Source organism: Corylus avellana, chromosome ca5, assembly GCF_901000735.1.
Source record: "Corylus avellana chromosome ca5, CavTom2PMs-1.0".
NCBI lineage: Eukaryota > Viridiplantae > Streptophyta > Magnoliopsida > Fagales > Betulaceae > Corylus > Corylus avellana.
Window position 1 is genome coordinate 27,803,252 of NC_081545.1, and position 20,462 is coordinate 27,823,713.

The 20,462-nt window shown below is 37.2% G+C and overlaps 5 protein-coding genes across 6 annotated transcripts; 3 read left to right on the top strand and 2 right to left on the bottom strand.

Moving 5' to 3' along the window:
- The first annotated feature begins 1,080 nt into the window (after positions 1–1,080).
- On the top strand, positions 1,081–2,244 carry LOC132181346 (putative clathrin assembly protein At1g33340). The gene has a single exon (XM_059594528.1). It carries the CDS (start codon positions 1,147–1,149, stop codon positions 2,230–2,232), a length of 1,086 nt encoding a protein of 361 aa, XP_059450511.1. The 5' UTR covers positions 1,081–1,146; the 3' UTR covers positions 2,233–2,244.
- A 2,080-nt stretch (positions 2,245–4,324) lies between these two features.
- On the bottom strand, positions 4,325–6,221 carry LOC132182072 (B-box zinc finger protein 23-like). Its single transcript, XM_059595280.1, has 2 exons — positions 5,985–6,221; positions 4,325–4,738 (listed from the first exon to the last, which is right to left on the bottom strand). The coding sequence occupies exons 1-2, from the start codon at positions 6,219–6,221 to the stop codon at positions 4,325–4,327; spliced, it is 651 nt and encodes a 216-aa protein (XP_059451263.1).
- Positions 6,222–8,943: 2,722 nt separating this feature from the next.
- On the top strand, positions 8,944–9,854 carry LOC132180944 (22.0 kDa class IV heat shock protein-like). Its single transcript, XM_059593954.1, has one exon. It carries the CDS (start codon positions 9,101–9,103, stop codon positions 9,689–9,691), a length of 591 nt encoding a protein of 196 aa, XP_059449937.1. The 5' UTR covers positions 8,944–9,100; the 3' UTR covers positions 9,692–9,854.
- An 859-nt stretch (positions 9,855–10,713) lies between these two features.
- Positions 10,714–13,253, bottom strand: LOC132182567 (pentatricopeptide repeat-containing protein At1g33350-like). 2 transcript variants are annotated; one of them, XM_059595851.1, is made up of 2 exons: positions 11,481–13,253; positions 10,714–11,161 (listed from the first exon to the last, which is right to left on the bottom strand). In XM_059595851.1, the coding sequence occupies exon 1, from the start codon at positions 13,187–13,189 to the stop codon at positions 11,612–11,614; it is 1,578 nt and encodes a 525-aa protein (XP_059451834.1). In that variant the 5' UTR covers positions 13,190–13,253; the 3' UTR covers positions 10,714–11,161; positions 11,481–11,611. The 2 variants fall into 2 exon arrangements, with proteins under 2 accessions (XP_059451834.1, XP_059451833.1); XM_059595850.1 differs by having other exon boundaries at positions 10,714–11,394.
- Positions 13,254–17,208: 3,955 nt separating this feature from the next.
- Positions 17,209–19,915, top strand: LOC132182505 (membrin-11-like). The gene is made up of 4 exons (XM_059595770.1): positions 17,209–17,539; positions 18,130–18,250; positions 18,362–18,508; positions 19,530–19,915. The coding sequence occupies exons 1-4, from the start codon at positions 17,268–17,270 to the stop codon at positions 19,689–19,691; spliced, it is 702 nt and encodes a 233-aa protein (XP_059451753.1). The 5' UTR covers positions 17,209–17,267; the 3' UTR covers positions 19,692–19,915.
- Positions 19,916–20,462: the final 547 nt, after the last annotated feature.

Below are 20,462 nucleotides of genomic sequence, written 5' to 3' on the forward strand. Positions count from 1 at the left end.
TATAACAACATTCTTTCGCACATTGTCCCTCTGTTTTTTGGAGGGTCGAGAGAGCACTCACCCATGTTTTAGGTTTTAAAATCACAGATTTGATTCCTCACTCCTTCTCTATTTTCAATCTCTCTCTCTCTCTCTCTCTCTCTCTCTCTCTCTTTGAAAATGGGGTTAAATATTTTTTACTACCTATACTCTGGACCATTATCAAATAGCCACCTTAATTAGACCCTCTATCCAAAAAAACTTAACGACCCGCCATGTCAAAGCTTCTCAGAGATCGACTAGTCATACCACATCATCATTATTTAAAAATTAAACAAATTGAAAAGCAAAAAAAAAAAAAATGATGGGCAAAGCAACTCATGGAGAGATCCCTACGAGATGGATCTTTGTTAGGGATCCCACCCCATAGATCTGTGGAGAAATATCTGTTTGCTACTACATCCTTATAACATACAATAGTCAGTCACTATAAATTTTCAGATCAGTTCTGACTCCATGTGATTCATGCAACTAGTAATGGTGCAGGTGTGACTATCATTTCTGAAAGACTGTGCCGATCACATTAACCTTCGAATCAAATAGAGAAAAATAAAATTAATGTGATTGATCATAAAGACTGTTCATAAACTCACCATTATCAACTGCTACTCAAAAGCTTATGTGGACAGTTTATATGTAAACCTATTTAATCAGACTAACACAACAAACAGCATTTCCTTTTAGCTATAAATTTTTTTAACACGAGATCAACGCGCTTGGTGTCTTATCAAAGTATTTTTCTTTTAGCTGTTAATCGTTTTAAGGTATAATTCCAGTTGGATCATTTTGTACAGTCCCCGTTGACTTCCACGTGAATTACTTTGTAGCATAGAAATAGAATAATGATAGTTTTGTGGGGCCTTCAAAGACCATTGGAAAAATTGTATTTTCATAAGAACATTCTTCGCACATTGTCTCTCTGTTTTCTGTAGAGATGAGAGAGCACCCATGAATGTTATAATATTACAGATTTGATTCCTGATTCTCTCTATCTCTCTCTCTCTCTCTCTAACCTTCTTCTTTTATATATCTCTACTCTCATCCCATCTTTCTCTCGACCCACAAAAACTGCTCCCACAGTTTTATTATAATTTCAAAACAGAGGAAATGGGCGTAGATATACAGGAAAAGCTCCGGCTAGCTCTCGGCTCCGTGAAGGACCACGCGTCGATCGGCAAAGCCATGATATACAATCACCACGACGGCTTTTCCCACATAGAGGTTGCCGTCCTGCGGGCCACCGGGCACGACAACGGCCCCATCGACGACGAGCACATGCACGAGATCCTCTTCCTCGTCTCCAACTCTCCCGGGTCGATTCCTTTTCTCGCCGAACGAATTTCTCGCCGCCTTTGCAAAACCAGAGACCGCCTTGTCGCGCTCAAGACCCTCGTCCTCATCCACCGCCTCCTGCGAGGCGGCAACCGCTGCTTCGAGCAGCAGCTACGCGGCACTCACGTTTCCGGCCATCTCCAGCTCTGCAACCCGTGGATTTCCAAGAATTCTTTCCTCAGCAAATACGCAGCCTATCTGGAAGAAAGGATGGGGTGGCTCATCAACCAAGCCGGAAAGCTCGAGCCGGTTGTCATGTCTCACGGCTTGGATTTCCGATGCTACGAAGAGAAATCAGTCGACATGGTATTTCGTAAATTACCCAAATGCCAGCTTCTAATAGATCGCGTCTTGGATTGTTCACCACCGTCCGATATTTTCCCCTCCGATTACCTCGCTCAGGCGGCCATGATGAGCACTCTGAAAGAGAGCTTCCAATTGTACTTCACATTTTGCGAAGGCATCGCGGCTCTTGTCAACATGTTCTTCGATTTGAACAGGGCGGCGAGAGGCTTAGCCTGCGAAATTCTCAAGAGGGCTTCCCGGCAAACTCAAGATCTTCACGACATGTACGAGAAGTGCAAAAGGGTAATCCAAAACAAGAACTTGGAATACCCATCGGTTCAGATCATCACCATGGAGCATGTGATGGCGTTGGAGGAATGCTTGGGTTGCCCGCAAAATCAACCCCCTCCAATCTTGGGGTGCCTCTCGAACTCAGCCAAGCCCCTAAGAAGAGCAGCAAAACAAGGGAAAAAGAATGAAAACAACATTTTCTCATGCGCGCTGGAGACCAAAATAAGCATGGTGTGGGTGTTGTTTGAAGAAGATGATCATCTTTCTTGTGGTAAAAAATGCTAGACAGGCCTTTTTCTAAACCAATTAATAAAATATATATATACACAACGCAAGCGTGGTCCGACAACAAGTAAATGCTTTGTTCTGGTTTTTTTCTTCATTTTTTTTTTTTTTTTTTGGTAGGAGTCAATGAACTAACTGGTTTTGTACTATGATCAACTGTATTTCCGTTGTTCTTAGATGGATCTTATGTGAGTTAATTAATGGTGCTTGCTTCTTGTTTCAAGGAAGGATTTATATGTGAGAAAAGCGAAAGTGTGATCTCAAGTTCAATGGCGTCAAATTAAGGAAGAGCAATTAAGCATAAAGGGGCAGATATTAGAAACCAAAGAAAAAGAAATGATGAAAAGATGTAGATACTTCTCGAGACTAGTCCAAATTCCCAAATCTAAATTAGACCTATAAATAATTAGGTGATCGCAAAGTTTTCGGGAAAAATGAAAAAATTAGTTTATGCTCGTAGACTATTACTAGCGTAAAGGAAAAATGCCTCTCTTTTAAACTCACCTAACTTATTTTAGTGGAGAGAATAAATTTAATTATTTAGTGGTTGATGTGATAAGTCTCACGTTAATTATCACATCAAATTGTAAATCTGACTTATAGTTTGTTTGGTTGTGCGATTTCGTAGCTCATATTGTGATTTTAAATAAGATAGCAGAAAATGTATCATTTGAGAGTGTGTTTTTAAAAATCACGGGTTGAAAACGTTAAAAAATTTGTGTTTTCAAATCATAAGCAATGCAGTGCATTTTTAAGAACACATAATTTTAAAAGTCAAATCACTATTTTTACCAAATGTTTAAATGCATGTTTTAAAGATCACGTTTTAAAATTGCTATTTTTTTAAATTACATGTATTAAAATTACAAATCCAACGGACCTTTAGTAAAAACCATAGTACCTAGCTATTGGCACTCACTACTAAATTCACCGGATCATACCACATTAATAACTAAATGTGTGAACACCTCTCATTATGGCCCAATGCTAATTCTTCTTCTTTATAAATGAAGGTAAATATTCTTAATCAACCCACGGAAATGGGGAAGGATCCTCTCCATTTCAGCCTGTTAGTGTTTTCAAGAGGGATAACAATTTTATCCCTCTTGAAAACAAACTGGATCGACATGAGGGTTTTGAGGAAGAGATTTTAATTATCTGCCAATTGTTAATTTTTTTTTTCTCTCTTTTTCTGAGCAATAACATTCATGAAGATTGAAGTGCAACAATAGAGTACTGTATAATCCCTAGTATAACATCGTACCAGCAAAAAACAATACAGTAGTACAAAATGATTACCAACTTGTACTATACATCATATGAAAAGGGAAGCTTCCCCTTTTCCCCCTCGTGTTGTACCTCATAATCTAACCAAGTAGTACAAAATGTTATGCTTCTTCTTGGAACATGCTCCCTTAACGTTTGATATTGAATTCCAGATTGATTTCTAGAGGAAAAAAAAAATGGAAAAGGGTGGGATGGAACAATAAAGAAAGAAGCACAAAGTTGAAGGCAACGGCAATGATAAAGTGATCACATTTGAACCACATAGAGGAATAATTCGTGAAGATCATCCATTTATGTTCTGTTTATATCCCTTCAATATTGTCAATGACTCGGAAGTTTGATGCAACTTTTTCAAAATGATTCGCCCCTTTGAATGGTGACTACAAATAGATCATGTCACCTTCAAAACTCAAATTGATAAGGGTGATTATAATCAACTAAGATTTGTAGCTATATATATATTTCTTCCACCACATGACAAGCATATCCGCTCTATATTTGATCTATGTCCGTGTCTGCCCACTTGTATGCACATTAATTTGAAGTCAAAAAAAGATAATCTAATAGTGTATATGATGTCACATCATGAATATATATGTTGTCTCGTCACTATATATACGAGAATATATCTTTCAAGATAGGGCCACTTTGTATACCCACTTCTGTCGGGTAAACTTCAGACTAGTACAAAATGAGCGTTTTGCACGAATTGAATCGGATAGTACATAACAAAATATAGATTGATATTATAAGCAAAAGAAGTTGCTACACATTTGAAACAATTTGGGGTTGAGGAATAGGAATTTCATGGAGTAGTGCTTATTCTTGATGATCCAACTTCTGAAAATTCATAGTAGTTAAAATCATTCGGGTCAAACGTCTCATTCAGTAACCAATTACTAGGTCCGATTGCAAATGGATCAACTTCAGCGCCTGAGAAGGTAGCTCTAGTTTCTGTCGTCGACGCTGCTTCAACGCTCATTGGCGCCATTGCCGCCCTGCTCTCGTTGTCTGCAGGAAAATTGAAAGAAGTAGTAGCCGAAGTGGGCGAGCTAATTATGTCATTGGTGTTAATGGAAGGTTGAAGGGCGACTTTGACGCCTGTGATAAGAAATCGTCGGTGGGATGAAGCGAAGGGGCTCCCCATGTGGGTTGAAACGTCGCAGTGCTTGCAGAATAGTGCTCTATCTTCTATGCAGAAGAAGTAGCCGTTTCTCTCCTGTATGCATATTTAAATAATTAATTAAGCCATAAAGCAAGACAAATAAGAAAATTATCTTCTTCCGTACTGAGAAGACCGGGACATTTTATGACCAATTTCTTACTGTTTGCTTTATTTCTCACATTGTAATTTTTTTCTACCTCAAGCCAATAATAAGAGGTTGCATCTAAAACGTAAGGTAACGTCTCTAATGAATAACCCAATCGGCTATGAACTACGCTTTATGAAGCAGAGGTCACTAGATCAAATCTCCTTTTCCCTTTCCCTTTCCTCGTATGTAAAAAAAAAAAAAAAAAAAAGGTAAGGTGACAAAGTTTAAAATAAGTTCATTTATGTCCAAAAGACAAAGACACTTTTCTAAAAAAAAAAAAAAAAAGAATACAAAGACGCTGGAAAAAAAAAATGAGGGAGGAGTAATGCTATTATGCTACATATCAATTTTTTTTTTTTTTTTCAAAGTTAATATAACTTTTAAAATTACTATTTGATCAAAATTCAATGATTTTTCATCCCAAATGTAATAATAATTTTAAAAACTACATCAACTTTAAAATGATAAAAAAATATATATATATAGTATTACTTGGATACATGAGATCGAGATCCACCCACCATTGCCCCCCTTTTATGGAGATTGAAGATCCTAAGCAAGGCCGGAACCACGTTGGGCCTTGGGGGGACCCTGGACCCCCCAAAGCCCAAGGTGGTTCCCTCAATTTTTTTTTTTTTTTAATTATAAAATTTAATTTTTGACCTTCCCAAATTATCTTTTTTAGAATTTTACTTCTCAAACACAAATCTCTAGTTTTGCCCCGCAAAGGGGTGGTCTGGAAGGCTGAATCCCTACGGACCCTACCCCACATCCACCCCTACAAAAAAGGAAGCGGCAAATTGCCAGGATCCATATAAAGATTTTATGTAATTTTTTTAACTGTTCAGATTTAATTTTACTCTATTTTAATTTTTTAAAAAAATTTAAATTAAATCTAGACCATTAAAAAATCTTAAAAAAACTCCTCTAATTTTTTGGAGGGAGAAAGAGAAAGAGAATTAGGATGGAAGAAGAAATGCTACACTTCCTTTGTTTTTTCTTTTCCTTAAAGTTGGTTCTTATGTGTCATGGGATGGGATGGTCACACATTCTTTAAGAACTAATTTTTAGAGATTTTTTTTGTTTTTTTTTGGGGTGGGTGTAGCACTTCTCGTTAGGATGACAGAGAAATTGGGAATGTTGGTGGCATACCTTGCAGATATCACATGGAGGTAGCTGCGCATGGGAAGAGGAGGAGGTGGAGGATGACGTGGACGATGAGGACAATGATGATGATGAGTCTTTTAGGAGAAGAACTCGCTCGTGCTTTTGTGAGAGCTTGTTAGCTGCATGGACTTTATGATCGCATCCCCTGCATAGCACCGCCTCATCTGCGCAACATAGCACCTCTGCCTCCACTTTCTCGCACACGTCACATTGTATTTTCATTTTTTCCTCTTCTTCTTCTTCTTCTTCGACTTCGATCCTCCCTTCTTATTCTTATAATGCCTTTTTGTGTTTCTTTAATTATGTATAAATAAGCCTGCAATAGAGATTCTTGGGTATTTTCTTAAATTCGAGGGTTCTAGGATGTGCAGTGCATTCCCCATGCGGTGATATCAATTGGGAAGGGACCATTTGGTATGGGAGATTTGCTTTTGCTTACTTGTTGGTCCATTTGGTATGGGAGACTGGGCGCTAAAGTGATATTCAAATCCTCCCCATCCCTCTCCCAGTCTCCCACCATGCCCTACTGCCAAAAACATTAGATTGGATGTGGCCCTATATATATCTTGTATCTTCCACAACTTGACCTTTTGTTACTCGGAGAGCCGACTGTATCATGATTCATGGGAAAAATCCTCTTGTTTTGCTTCCTTCATTCCCTTTTTTTAACCAATAAATAGGAAGAAATTACACTTAACCCGCACTTGCGTTTTACCTTCTAAAGTTCAAAAACTGATATTCACGCTCACAAACTAATAAACTGCGGCAAATTAGTCCCTTCCATCAATTTTTTCCTATTTATTGACGTATAATGACCTGAACTCCCCAAAAAGACAAAAACATTAATTGTCTTTTGCAAGTGTCTGGTCTGTGTTTAGAACCGTCTGCACCGGAAAAAAAAAAAAAAAAAGTTCGGTAAAAAGTTTGTGAGCTGCGAGAATTAATACAAGGCAAGTAACAAACTCAACTTAATTCAGTATATTTTGTGTTGGGTATTTAAAACTTCAAGAGTCATGAGCTTGATAACTCTATATTATGTGCTGGGTATTTCACAGACTTATGTTTTCAATATTATGTTGAGTTTTTAAATTTTGTTGTTAAAGGTGCGTTTAGAATTGCGATTTCATAAAAATAATTTGTATTTTTAAAATGTATTGCAAAACGTAAGGTGTTTGACATTACAATTTAAAAAATACTTAATTTAAAATAGGAAAAAAAATTGCGATTTCAAGAAACAGACTAGGGAATACTTATTTGAAAAAAGTGCGAATTTAAAAGTGCGAATTTAAACGAAAATCATGAATTCGCATAACAAATATTTAATAAAAAAATATTTTTTAAGATGTTTTACCAAACGCTTTTACGATTTTAAAAAGTAGCGATTTCAAAAACGTTATTTTTAAAATCGCACTTATTAAAACTGCAATCCCAAACTCACCCCAAACACTATTTTCCAGAAATAAAGATTCGTCAGATATTAATAAGATATGGTGTTCACTTATTATTTGAGTATGAAAAAGAAAAGAAAACGGTAGCAATACTCGGATGGGTAATTTTGTGCCTCATATTCTGTCATAATCCTAAATCAATCCATGCATGTTTGCCACAGCCATACTATTTGTTTCAAAATACTACTGCAAGTATTGATCAGTAAAATTCAACCATAATTTTAGGTTCCGTTTGTTGCCTAAAATATTTTTTAGGAAAATGTTTTACGATAAAATCATTTTTCGCGTTTTGCGCTCGCACAAAAAATTACAAATATTTTTTATATTTTCATTTCATCATATTAACCTATAAAATGTAATTTTTATTCACAACTGAAAATTACCCACTGCGACTTACCGGGACCCGCTGGACCCCACCTAGACCCTATGGAAACCTGTCGGAATCAGCCAACATACTCCCCGGACGTTCTACGAGTGGCAGCAAAGACCCATTGGAGAACCCAACATTAACAAAGAGTAAGACAAACAAAGCGAGAACAACTTCTCGTGCTTGTGCTCCCATTTTTCTGATATTGATGGTGGGCTACGAGCGTTGCAGCGTGCTCTGTGATTCTCACTTCTGAGTTCTGAAGAGAGAGGGGGGTGCTACGCTGTTTATATGGGGAAGGGAAAAAGTAAAAGATATGGCGGACTTTGGAGAGGTGTAGAGAAATGGGGAAGGTTCCAGGTTGATTTTGTGAGGTGTTTCCATCATGTTCCAGACGCTTCATGTCATGTTCCACAACAATCATCGTTTATTTTATGATGTCAAGTATTAGCACAAGTATTTGGTGTTTACACAAAATCATATTAAACATTAAGAATTTAGTTCATGATCAAGATATTTTAACGAGATCCAACGACCACAACGATGCCATGTGTCATTAAATAGAAAATAATAAAATATCATTTAATGGTTTTTTAAATTATATATATATATATATATAAAATTTGGCCCCCCACAGCCAAATAAAAAAAAAATTGATTTAGCCCTTGGTGGTGGCCGAACCATCCCTAAGAATCATGGGGTAACTTTGGTCACCTCAGACAAGCCGGTCTTGAGTGGCCAAAGCCACTCTCAGGCCAAACGGTGGTCCTCGGGGGTGGTTCGGCCACCCCTAACCACCCCTGAGGGCCTAATAAAAAAATAATTAATTATATTTTTTTATTATTTTGTTTTTTATTTAAAAAGAAACAAAATAATATTTTATTATTTTCTATTTAGTGGGACATGTGACATTGTTGTGGTCGTTAGATCGGAATTTTTCCCGATCCATTTTATGATGTCAAGTATTAACACAGGGACCATTTTGTAATTTAATGTTTAATATGATTTTGAGTAAACACCAAATACCTGTGTTAATACTTGACATCATAAAATAAACGATGATTGTTGTGGAACATGACATGAAGCGTCTGGAACATGTTGGAAACACCTCACAAAATCAACCTGGAACCTTCCCCATTTCTCTACACCTCTCCAAAGTCCGCCATATCTTTTGCTTTTTCCCTTCTCCATATAAACAGCGTAGCACCCCCTTGCTCTTCAGAACTCAGAAGTGACAATCACAAAGCACGCTGCAACGCTCGTAACCCACCATCAATATCAGAAAAATGGGAGCACAAGCACAAGAAGTTGTTCTCGCTTTGTTTCTCTTGCTCTTTGTTAATGTTGGGTTCTCCAATGGGTCTTTGCTGCCACTCCTAGAACGTCCGGGGAGTATGTTGGCTGATTTCTGGGCAGACCCGTTCAGAGTGTTGGAACAAATCCCATATGGGCTCGAGAGAGACGACAATATCATGGCACTCCCTCCGGCCAGGGTCGACTGGAAGGAGACGCCGGAAGGTCACGTTATCATGATGGACGTGCCGGGGTTGAAGAAGGAGGAGATAAAGATCGAAGTGGACGAGAACCGGGTGGTGAGAGTAAGCGGGGAGAGGCAGAGAGAGGAGGAGAAGAAAGGGGATCGTTGGCATCGGGTGGAGAGATCCTACGGCAAGTTTTGGAGGCAGTTCCGGTTCCCGGAGAACGTGGACTTGGATTCTGTGAAGGCTAAGTTGGAGAACGGGGTGCTCACTTTGTCATTGGCCAAGTTGTCCCCCGATAAGATCAAGGGTCCCGGTCCCAGGATAGTTAGCATTGCCGGAGAAGAGGACCATGAACCTCCTAAGCTCAGGAGCAGTGAGGCCAAGCAGGAGCTCTAAACTTTTTAACGTCTTTTGTGCGTGTGGCTTTGTGAGTGAATAAAGGGTTTCGCTTTATCTTTCATCTTTTGTTTTGTTTTGTTGTGTTGTTGCAGTGTCTGATGATGTAATCCCTTCTAGTTTCTCCTAAAATATCCTAATATATGTAGTTAATATTAATTTCTCTTGAGCCTTTCTATATAATTAGGGAGGGGAAAAAAAAAACAAAACAAAAAAAATACAAATATTCTGAGAGAGAGAGAGGAGTCAATTTATCTCGCTAATTTCTCAGCTCTCTTTTGGTAACCAATTTCAAATTTTACAAAGGATTCAAATTAACAAAATTTACAAGGATCCAAATCCTGGCCCATTGACTCTTTCAAAGCAAATGAACTCCACTAGCATATCCCATCTCAAAAGCCTGGAAAGCCCTTGTTCCTAAATCCATCCTCTGGTCCTCCCCACCACTTGGCCACCTCAAAGTCTTAACTTTGACACTGCCATTTGCACCTCACTTGGCCTTTGCTGCCACTGGCACAAACTTTGAAGGGTCCATTATTTTTGCCTCAGCTACATTGGGTTTCTGTGCAACTCAACTGGGGGCGAAGTTCTTGCAGTCTTCCATGCAGTAAAATCAGCCCAAGCACTATACCGTCCTAGAGAGCGACTCTTTATTTGTTATACTTGGTCTCCTGAAACCACACCTCACCACTAATTGGAGAATTGCCCCCATTATTTCTGATATTCTTGGTCTCAATCAACTCCTTTGATAACTAGACTACCACCAAGATTGATAGGAATACGAATTGTCGTGCTCACAACATAGCTCACTAGGCCAATACCACCAATTCAATTGGCAAGTTTCCCATAGATTTGTATCCATTGTTAGAGAGTTTTTGTGGCCTCCTTTTTGACAGGCTGTGTATTTTTCAGTTGTATTTGTTTTTCTGTTTTGTACTCCATTTACAATCTCATAAAAAAAAAAAAAATAATAAAAAAAAAAAAATTGTGATTGGTCAGTCCTGCAACATCCAAAATCAATTGTTTTTCTTTTTCCTAATAAAGCATAAAGATATTTAATTTATCATATGGAAATGTGTACTTCCGGTGACCCTTTTACATTTTTATGAATAGAAGTTTACTCATGAAAAGAATTATCATGAATAATTTATGTCAATCAGTGCAGACAAAGTAACAAGAAAGTAGACTTGAATACAAGATCAGTGACAAAATAACATAATGAACAAGCATGCAAAATCCACATAAAAATATGTTGATTAGGATGGGGAAAGGGGAACTTACATTAATAGGAGCCATAGGCGCGTGCAACTTAGAGCTTGGTGGAACTCTTTAGTGCACTCCAAGATTTTACTTGTCCACCATATACGGCCACCTTTCCCCATTATATTATCCCGGAAGGTGAATAATGCACTCAACAAACTCTAAAGAAACCCAACTTCAACTCTCATCTTTAGACCCCAGTTTTTCAGCCTGTTTTTGGAAGGAGGACAACCAAATCACATGAATATGAAGTGCATTTTGAGAAGAACCTGAAGCTAGCCTAGCTTTGTGTGAACTAAAAACTTTCTTGAAGGTCAAAAAACTAAAATTAGATAATGAAATGATAATGAGTATGCCAGGGTATTTATGACCCTCCAATGAATTAAGAAAGAGGGCAAAATCACCAACAAACTCCAATCAACATCCACCAGGGTTTCCCTTCTCTGGATGACATTAAAAAAATCCAATCATTTAAACGGAAGTCATCTATCAAAATATTTATCTATAAAAAGACAATTGAAACTCTTACCAGAACCGGGTGATTGTGATCCAGAGATTACATGCACCTTTATCCGAATAATTTCCTTTCTCCCACTCTCGTCTCCTCTGTTTAATTTTTTTGTGGCAAAGGGAAAAAAATAGAGAATTCTTGCCTGACTTTCACTTCAAACTAACAAAACAGATCATACTTTCCAAGATTTTGTATATCTCTTCTGTTCTGTAATGTGATTTATCAGCAGAATAAAACTGATAAACTTGGTTGTCAACCTCAATCCAACTGCAACCGGGAGTTTTATAGGCATTCTGCTCCTTCAACATCTTCCTCACCTTCCGTACCTCATCCCACTTCCCCAACTCCCCATGTATATTCGCCAGCATTATGCCATAACTACCATTGTTTGGATCAATCTCAATCAATTTTCTGACTGTGAATTCTGCCAAATCAGAACGACCATGAATCTTACATCCATTAAGCAAAGAACCCCAAACAACCTCATCAGGTTCCATACTCATTCCCCTCACAACTTCCAAGGCCTCTTCAAATTGACCTGCCCGACCAAGAAGGTCTATCAAGCACCCATAGTGTTCAATTTTGGGTTCAATTCTACAACCATTAGTCATCATCTCAAAATAAGAAAGACCTTTTTCTACCAATCCTCCATGAGTACAAGCATTCAACAAACCAACAAATGTAACCTCATCAGGTTTCATACCATCTGCACATTGCATCATCTCCTCAAATGTGCTGATTGCACTCTCGCTTTGGCCATGGAGAGCAAAAGAATTGATCATGGAATTCCACGAGGTCAAGCTTTTCTTGGGAGTCATGTCAAAAACCCTTCTTGCTTTTTTCAAGTTCCCACATTTCCCATACATATCTACTAGAGCGTTTGAGATAAATGTATCTTGATCAACCCTATTTTTGTAAACATAACCATGAATCCATTTACCAAGCTGGAGCATGCCAGTGTGGCCACAAGCTGAGAGCGCACAAACAACTGTAACCTGATTCGGCCTAATACCTTGATGCTGCCCCTCCTGTGAAAGATTGACCATTCTTCTGAAGAGTGAAACTGCTTCAGAGAACAAACCGTTTTGAGTGCACCCTGAAATAACGGCATTCCAAGCCGGAACATCTCTATCCGGCATTTTTTCAAACAACGATACAGCATTACCAATCTCCCCAAGTCGAGTATACCCAGAAATCATAGCCGTCCATGACACAACATTTTTCTCATACATTTCATCAAACACCTGTCTCGCGCTTCTATTATCCGAACAAAACCTCGAGTATGAATCAACAAGAGCCGTTTCCACAACCGGGTATTGACCAAAACCTGATTTTAAAATCTGGGTATGCACCATTTTAGTTGCATGAGGCTCCAAAGCCTGGGGACAAGCTTTCAGGACGTGCGGATAGACAAAATGGTTGGGCTGAGGGCGTCTTCTACGAACCATATTGCGGTACAAGGCAAAGGCGGACTCGTGGTCGGGCCGAGAAGCATATGCAGTAATCATGGCAGTATAAAGATAGACATTGGGAGAGTGGAGATGATCGAAGATGACGCGAGCGTAAGGAATGTTGGCAAGAGAAAGAGCGCAGAAGCGGACCAGCTTGAAGGCGTAGAACTGGGTTTGGTTATGGCCTAGGGTGATGAGAAAGGCTTGGAGTTGCTTGAGATGGTTGAGGTGATTGCATTTTGCAAGTACTGCTAAGACATGTTCGTTTAAGTTCATTTGATTTTGGTCAGACAGCGTTGTTGTTACTTGTCTTTGGGGTTCACTAACACGTCGAGCTTTTTATGGCCCCCTCCTTTTGTTTCGAGAATGCTTGTGCCCTTGATCTTTTATATATATATATATATATATATATATATAAAAATTATGCCCTACGATCTTAGGCTTCAGCCAGTTTTTGGGTTCACTCTTCACAATTTTTTTTTTTTTTTTTGTAGGAAAACATACTTTACAACCATTCACTAATTTGCACTTTTAAGTTTTAAGTCCAATGTTTAAAAAATAAAATTTTATCCTTCAAAGTATCGGACACTTGACCCCATAAAGTACACTTTACTCCTGAAGTATTTTGAGTTGACACTTTACTCTCCGAAATAACTAAATTTTGAAGGGTAAAATATCAACTCAGGAGGTTAAAATGTCAATTCAAAATACTTCAGGGGTAAAGTGTATTTCATAGGGTCAAGTATGAATGTCAGATATTTTGGGAGAGTAAAGTGTCACTTTTTAAACATTGGGGTTAAAAGTGCAAATAGGTGGATAGTTCAGGTAAAATATATTTCTCATTTTTCTTGAAGGGGGAAGTAATTTCCTTTTTCCATTCTTCTTCATTCTTGGAAGTGAGGTATCCAGACTCAGCACTAGAGAGGAATGGTCCGGCAACCTTTATGGCATCAACATTTCTAAATGAGTAATAATATAAAGAGGATTAAAGTCCTCATAGAGTTATCCCAAATGTAATATGACATTTAAAATCATCATTGAATTTTAGATGATCATTATTGAATTTTGATCTATTGGTAATTTTAAATATCACATCATATTTGGGATGACTCTAAGAGAACTCTAGTCCTCCTTATATCACTACTCTTTCTAAATAAAGTCCTCATAGGATACCGTTTGGCAAAAAAAAAAAAAAAATTCAACATCCTTTTAAAATTATTACCAAACAACTTCTTCTTTTTTTTCTTTTTTTTTTTCTCACAATAAATTCAAAACTCATTTTAATTTCATATCACATCAATAACTTATTACTACCGTTAAAACAGAAAAATCACTACAAAATTCTTTAACAAATTACCCCAATCTCCTATTTGCTTGGTCAGGTCACAAGGTCAACCTCTCTAAGTCCTCTATTTTTCTCAAAGTCTTGCCAAATTTGATCATAAGTTGCTTAATTCCTTTATTGTTTAGTGGAGAACGCATATTCCATATTATATGATGACAAACCGGTTAACAGGAGATCTTTCTCCCCACAATTGTCAACATAAATATATGAACACAGAATATTTAAGTCTAATTGAATCTACTCGTTGTGGATTTTCATCAAATAGTAATAGGGTGTTCTGATTTTTAAAACATGAATGGTTATCATACACTTTATATGTATCTCGATTTGCGTCAATCTCTAGACTGCACGGTAAGGAACTCACCTCCACCAGATCTTCACCGTCGGATCCTAGTCATTGTAAATCAGTGTAAAATCCTAATCTTGTCACAACCGTTTTTTGTTAGAAGATTATCCTCCGTAACTTCTTTATTGTCTGTGTTTTACACATTTTCCGAAGATGTTGTTTTGGTGGTTTTCTTTGTTGTCAATGCAGAGTGGAAATTAAGACAATAAGAGGTGGTTAAATAAAGCCCAATTTGTTGTAAAAATAAATAAAATTCATTAATTTCACTTTGTGCTTTTAATGGGTTATTTTTTTTTTTTTAAATAACATATGCAAGACATTTTATTTTGTATTAAGCTACATATAATTCTTTTTACGTAGAATTTAGCTTTCATAAAATGAAATTTACTTTATTTGAAACATTATTTTAATGAACAATTAATGTGACTTTTCATTTGTCTATTTATTTTCTTCTAGTCTCAATATCTTGGGATTCAATTGGGCAGTCTTGATCCGACGTTAGTTGAGGCTGGGGTGGCTCTGATGGCGATCCATTTTTGCAGAACACTGGGACTACAACGGGTTCATTTGGAAGGAGAAACGAAGCTTGTGGTAGACGGGGTTCACTCGATAGAAGGAGATTGGAGTTGTAAGGGACTGATGGTGAATGATATTAAATCTGAGCTCCAAAATGTCCCCTCAATGGCGGATGACCTTCGTATATAGGGACGGAAATACAGCTGCACATGCTTTGTCAAAGATGGCTACCAAAGACTGTAAACCAAGTTACCAACAGTGGATTTTTGTTACTCCTTATTGTATTACCGATATTATTAGGATGGAGTGTACTGTTATATCCTCGTGAGAATAATTTTAATAAGAAAGTGTCCAAAAAAAAAATTGTTTCTAATTATTTTTACCATAATTAAGCCTTAATTAAAGAGTATTGACCAACCTTTTTTTTTTAATCATTATTGAGGCTTTAAATTAGTTTTTTGTTTCCTAATATAATTATGGGGGAACTTCACTCACCTCCCTATACTTTCGCGTTTTTTGCAGACACTCCCTCATTGTTCAAAACCTCACTTTGATGTATCCAACTTTCATTTCCTTTCACTTTGCCTTTTCCGTTAGGATTTTCTGTTAAATCCTAACGGAAAGAGTAGAAAATTACAATCGTGCCCTTATTTTTTATTAAAAAATAATTTTTTTTTTTAAAAAAAAAATTAGGGGTAGAAAGGTCTTTTACTAACAGTAGGAGGTATTTGAAAGGAAACGAAAGTTTGATACACCAAAGTGAGAGGTTTTGAACAATGGGAGGATGTCTGCAAAAAGCGCGAAAGTATAGGGGGGTAAGTGAAGTTTCTCCTATAATTAAACTTAATTATACTATTAATATTTTGGACTTTATTCGACTATAAGAGTCTTTGGTGATCACCTACTTCACCTAGGCAATGAACCGGCTTTGTGTTGTGTAAAAGCATCCGATTGTTAATGGAACCTTGCTTTGCTTCATTCATAAACTTCTTCTACAATAAAATCTCGAGCATCAAACTATCTTTTTGGTAGAATGGTGCAAGAACGTGGTTAGCTTTGATATCAACTAATACAATGACATGATGAGCTTTGATAGACTAATACCAATAAATACCTAGAACATGTAACAAAAATTAAAAATTTTTGCCTTACTTTATTTTTATTTTTTAAAGTAACATTTTTTTTGAAAAATATGAAACTTCTATTGATGAAATTTTACGAGCATAAAGTTCTTACATCACTAAGCATACAGCTCTGAAAAATTATAGCCAAAAGTTATGAAGGTTACAAAGTCATAAAAATGACTTCAAGCTTCCACTAACTTATGCACAATTACATTTAAGGAACATGTATGTTTTGTGCAGACTAGATCTAAGACATGGGTAGCCCAAATACAAAAACAAAAATAAAAAACATTTAGAAACTAAAAATCTGGCCATAAGAGTTAAGTCCCACACCGATCTACTCCATCCTCAACCTGAAGGCCAAGACAATAAATCCTTCATCAACTCAAAGGCTAGGACAAACAAAAAAAACAAAAAACAAAAACTCCACAAGCAGCTGCAGAGGAGCACAACATCGTAGATATCTATTCAGAAGACACGCCTTGGCCGAAGAAAACGATCAGATTTAAGGTTGAAAAGATTAGATCTGAATCTAAATCTAAAAGCTAGATCTAAAGCAACCCGTTAGAAATGGAGATTGGAGAAGCCTAGAGAAGACACCGAGCACTGTTCTCTCCTCTTGAAATTCTTATGGTTGTTGTCTAGAAGAAAAGAGAGAGACTATGCCTACTCTAAAATTATTATTTTACTCCAAGATTAAAAATAAATAAATAACATGTGATCAAAAGAGACATCTTTGAATCTTTTTTTTTTTTTTAAATAAAAAAAGGTAACCTTACTTCTCTAATGTATATGTGTAAAAGTAGTGCTAGGCATACAATTTTTGTTATAAAATTATTTACAAATTGAGTAAAGTAATTAATTAAATTTTATCGTATCAATTTTCTTAATTATTTTGCCCATTACGTATTGACAACTATTTAGAGAGTTGTTTCCACGTGAGTATGAAGCAGGGAGAGAAAACGATTCATTCCTTACCGCGTCAGAGAAAAACAAGAAAGAAAGAAGTGCGGTCTTGCGGATATGGAAGGAGGAGGAGGAGGAGCAGGAGGGGGAGGAGGGGGGAGGAGTACGCTGTCGGAGATATACCAGGACGCGAAGAAGGTGGTGTTGAGGACGAGAGACGCGGTAGAACGCCTGGAGCGCTTCGAGTACTCGAGCGCTGGTATGGAATCTCCCCCGGAGCTCTCGTCCTCAATCGCGAGGGACATCACCCACATCCAATCCCTCTGCGTCGAGATGGATCGCCTCTGCCGCTCCCTCCCCTCCAAGTCCCACCGCGATCTCTGGAAACGGTGAGCTTTCTTTCTCCAATGAATCTGTACTCTGATTGCTCTGTTTGGGAGACATGGATTTAGGTTTTCTTCTTCTTTTTTGTTTGGTATCTATTCTGACCCATTATTGTTATCGATAATATTTTCTTCAAACCAAGTCAATTTCATGAATTTTTCGATAGACCAATTTGTAATCAAGCGCAAATTGAGGCATTTCAATGCCATGTGAAAGGCTCATTTCAAATCATTTTTCAATAGGTGACCAAATTACCCTGTAAAAGGAATCCTTTCTAGTCAAATTTCACTGGGTGACCTGATACATTGTTAATTATGGTATACATGATAATTTATGTGCTAATTGTAATTTCATGAGTATTCTTTGTCATCTTTGGACTTACAGCGTTGGATCTGCTGTTTGAATGGAAGTTTGCAGTACCCACAATTGGTTGTTGCAATTTGATAATAGGATCTGCACTTTCTGTAGATTTTTACAGTGTACCACAACTATTGTAGTTTTAATGCAATTTAATGATCATGTATCTTGATGGGGTTACTTTACTTATTAAAAAAAATGTATCTTGATAGGATGGGATTCTTGTTTTGTCATGCAGAAAAGTTGAACAAGTAGCAGAAGAGGCTGAATCTTTGAAACAAAGTTTGGATAAATATTCCTTAAGGACTCAGAGGAGGATGATGGAAGCCAAAGAGAGGGCAGAATTGCTTGGAAGAGCTGTATGTAATTCTTTCTTTATCTGATGCAGTAGGCCAGCAGTGAAGATCCTCTTGGTTTCGCAACTGAATTATTTTTGCTTCAGTATCTTAGTAACAAATTTTATGTTGTAGAATGGGGACTCTCATGTTCTGAAAATATTTGATGAGGAAGCGCAAGCAATGCAGTCAGCTCGTAGTTCTGCCCGGATGTTGGAAGAAGCTAGCTTAACTGGTGAGGCCATCCTGTCTGCAATGTCGGGTTCAAGGGAACGTCTAAAGGTATCTGCAATCCAGCCCCTGCATAGCCACATGCACTCACCATTTGCACTCACACATACACATATGCACATGTATAGTACAATAAGCTAATGTTTAATAAAGGATGGGACTCTGGAATTTCAATATAAGCAAGAGAATGTCTATGTCAACTTTTGTTGTTGGATTCTTTTAAATCTATAGTTGTTATAGCCTAGTATGGCATATTTTGGTTAGTATTATCGTATCTATGTTAAGTCATATATTGTCTGGAGGTAATGGATCTGATAGTTGCAGCTGCAACAGCTTTGAGAATTGGTGGTGTTAGTGTTTTTGATTCATTTTTTTTCTGCTAGTTAACAGTGTGTAAAGATTCTTATACTAATTAATGGTTTTGATGAAGATGTGTTGTGTTGTTTTTTGTTCCTTTTGACCACCCCTCAGAGGAGAAGCCTTCAGTTGGCTTTAAAATATCATTGCTTTATGATTGTGTATGTGGTATGTTAGTCCCAGTAGGTCCTCTCTTGGATAAATACGTAAATGATTTGAGATCTTAACTACTAATTGGGAATGATCGGATAAGCTGCATGAGAATTAGGGTTCTTAATTGTTATGCATGATTCATTTTTCAGTAGTATATTTTATTATCCTTTTGGATCGATTTAAAGTATGAAAATTGGGATATAAATTTCCTTCTAACGGGGTTGGAGGAATTTCCTCCAACCAATCTCTAAAAGTGACATTTTCCTTAAACACATGAGAAGCACGTATTTTTTATTTTAATTTTATTAAAGCTATTGAAAAGCATCTGAGAAGCACGTGTTATTAAAAAAATATATGCTTCTTACATGCTAAAGAACACATGGCACTTTTAGAGACTAAGTTGGAAGATATTTATTCATCCCAGTTTGATGGAAATTTATGTCCTCTAAGTTATCAAGGTTAGCTAAGCTTCTTGACAAATAATGTTTAGTGATGCGTTCACATGAATGTTGTTAATGATGCGCATGAGCACTTTGTCTGATATGCTATTTTCTTGGTTCAGAAAGCACACCGGAAAGCATTGGATGTCCTAAACACAGTGGGGCTCTCAAATTCTGTATTAAGGCTGATTGAGAGGAGGCACCGTGTTGATAATTGGATTAAATATGCTGGCATGATTTTGACGATCATCACTGTGATCATCATTTGGAGGTGGAAACGATGATTTACTCTTTTTTGTCTAGTTATGTGTGTACTAGTGCATTTCCTCCTGATGCTTTTTTTGTCAATGCAATTTCATGTTGAAAGGTAATGGAGATTATAGAAAGGCCATCTTTACGTATACTTCTATAAAATTAGTTTGGATACATGGGCTGTCTACCATCTCGGACTTCTCTTCCTGTCAACGGTTGAAATCTTAAATGTAGTGCATCTCCATTTTCTGTATTATCTGTTGTGTAGTTTATGGATCCGTTGAGTTATGGCCAAAGATGCATTGTATCCACTATACAAATCACACTTTATTCCATCACTATCTCATCTTGTTAACGTGATAGTGTCAATTAACAATTAATTTTTTTATTTATTTATTATAAAGTTGATATAAGGACTGATAAAAATTGCCATATAAGCAAGGACGAAATAGTAATAGAATGAAAGTGTGGTTTGTAACTTGTTTAGTCTTTGCAAAATGGTATTGCTCCCTGGTTGATGCAGGAGTGTGACTTACAAGTGGCAAGTTTGGCTAGTTGGTGCGAATAAGTTCTATTTGAACCTGATTTTTCCTAAATGAATGCCTTTGAATCCACTATAAATTTTCTTTCTCGTTGTATAATACGTGGGGAAATTGACAGCGGGTCGGATTTGGATTGAGAAGTCTTTTTGTTAGCCCCAAACTGGCCTATTGCTTTTTATTGTTTTAGGAAAATACAGAGAAACGAGAGGGGCGAGAGGGGTAAACTAAGGAGGCTTGAGATCACTAATCGGGTCTCAGATG

What these genes read in the sequence shown, in the direction of transcription:
- LOC132181346 (XM_059594528.1), top strand. Translation starts at nt 1,147, where the DNA reads ATGGGCGTAGATATACAGGAAAAGCTCCGGCTAGCTCTCGGCTCCGTG.
- LOC132182072 (XM_059595280.1), bottom strand. Translation starts at nt 6,221, where the DNA reads ATGAAAATACAATGTGACGTGTGCGAGAAAGTGGAGGCAGAGGTGCTA. An exon ending in CTCCATGTGATATCTGCAAG is followed by an intron (nt 4,739 to 5,984) that starts GTATGCCACCAA and finishes ATATGCATACAG; the next exon opens with GAGAGAAACGGCTACTTCTT.
- LOC132180944 (XM_059593954.1), top strand. Translation starts at nt 9,101, where the DNA reads ATGGGAGCACAAGCACAAGAAGTTGTTCTCGCTTTGTTTCTCTTGCTC.
- LOC132182567 (XM_059595851.1), bottom strand. Translation starts at nt 13,189, where the DNA reads ATGAACTTAAACGAACATGTCTTAGCAGTACTTGCAAAATGCAATCAC.
- LOC132182505 (XM_059595770.1), top strand. Translation starts at nt 17,268, where the DNA reads ATGGAAGGAGGAGGAGGAGGAGCAGGAGGGGGAGGAGGGGGGAGGAGT. An exon ending in CAGAATTGCTTGGAAGAGCT is followed by an intron (nt 18,251 to 18,361) that starts GTATGTAATTCT and finishes TTTATGTTGTAG; the next exon opens with AATGGGGACTCTCATGTTCT. An exon ending in GTTCAAGGGAACGTCTAAAG is followed by an intron (nt 18,509 to 19,529) that starts GTATCTGCAATC and finishes TTCTTGGTTCAG; the next exon opens with AAAGCACACCGGAAAGCATT.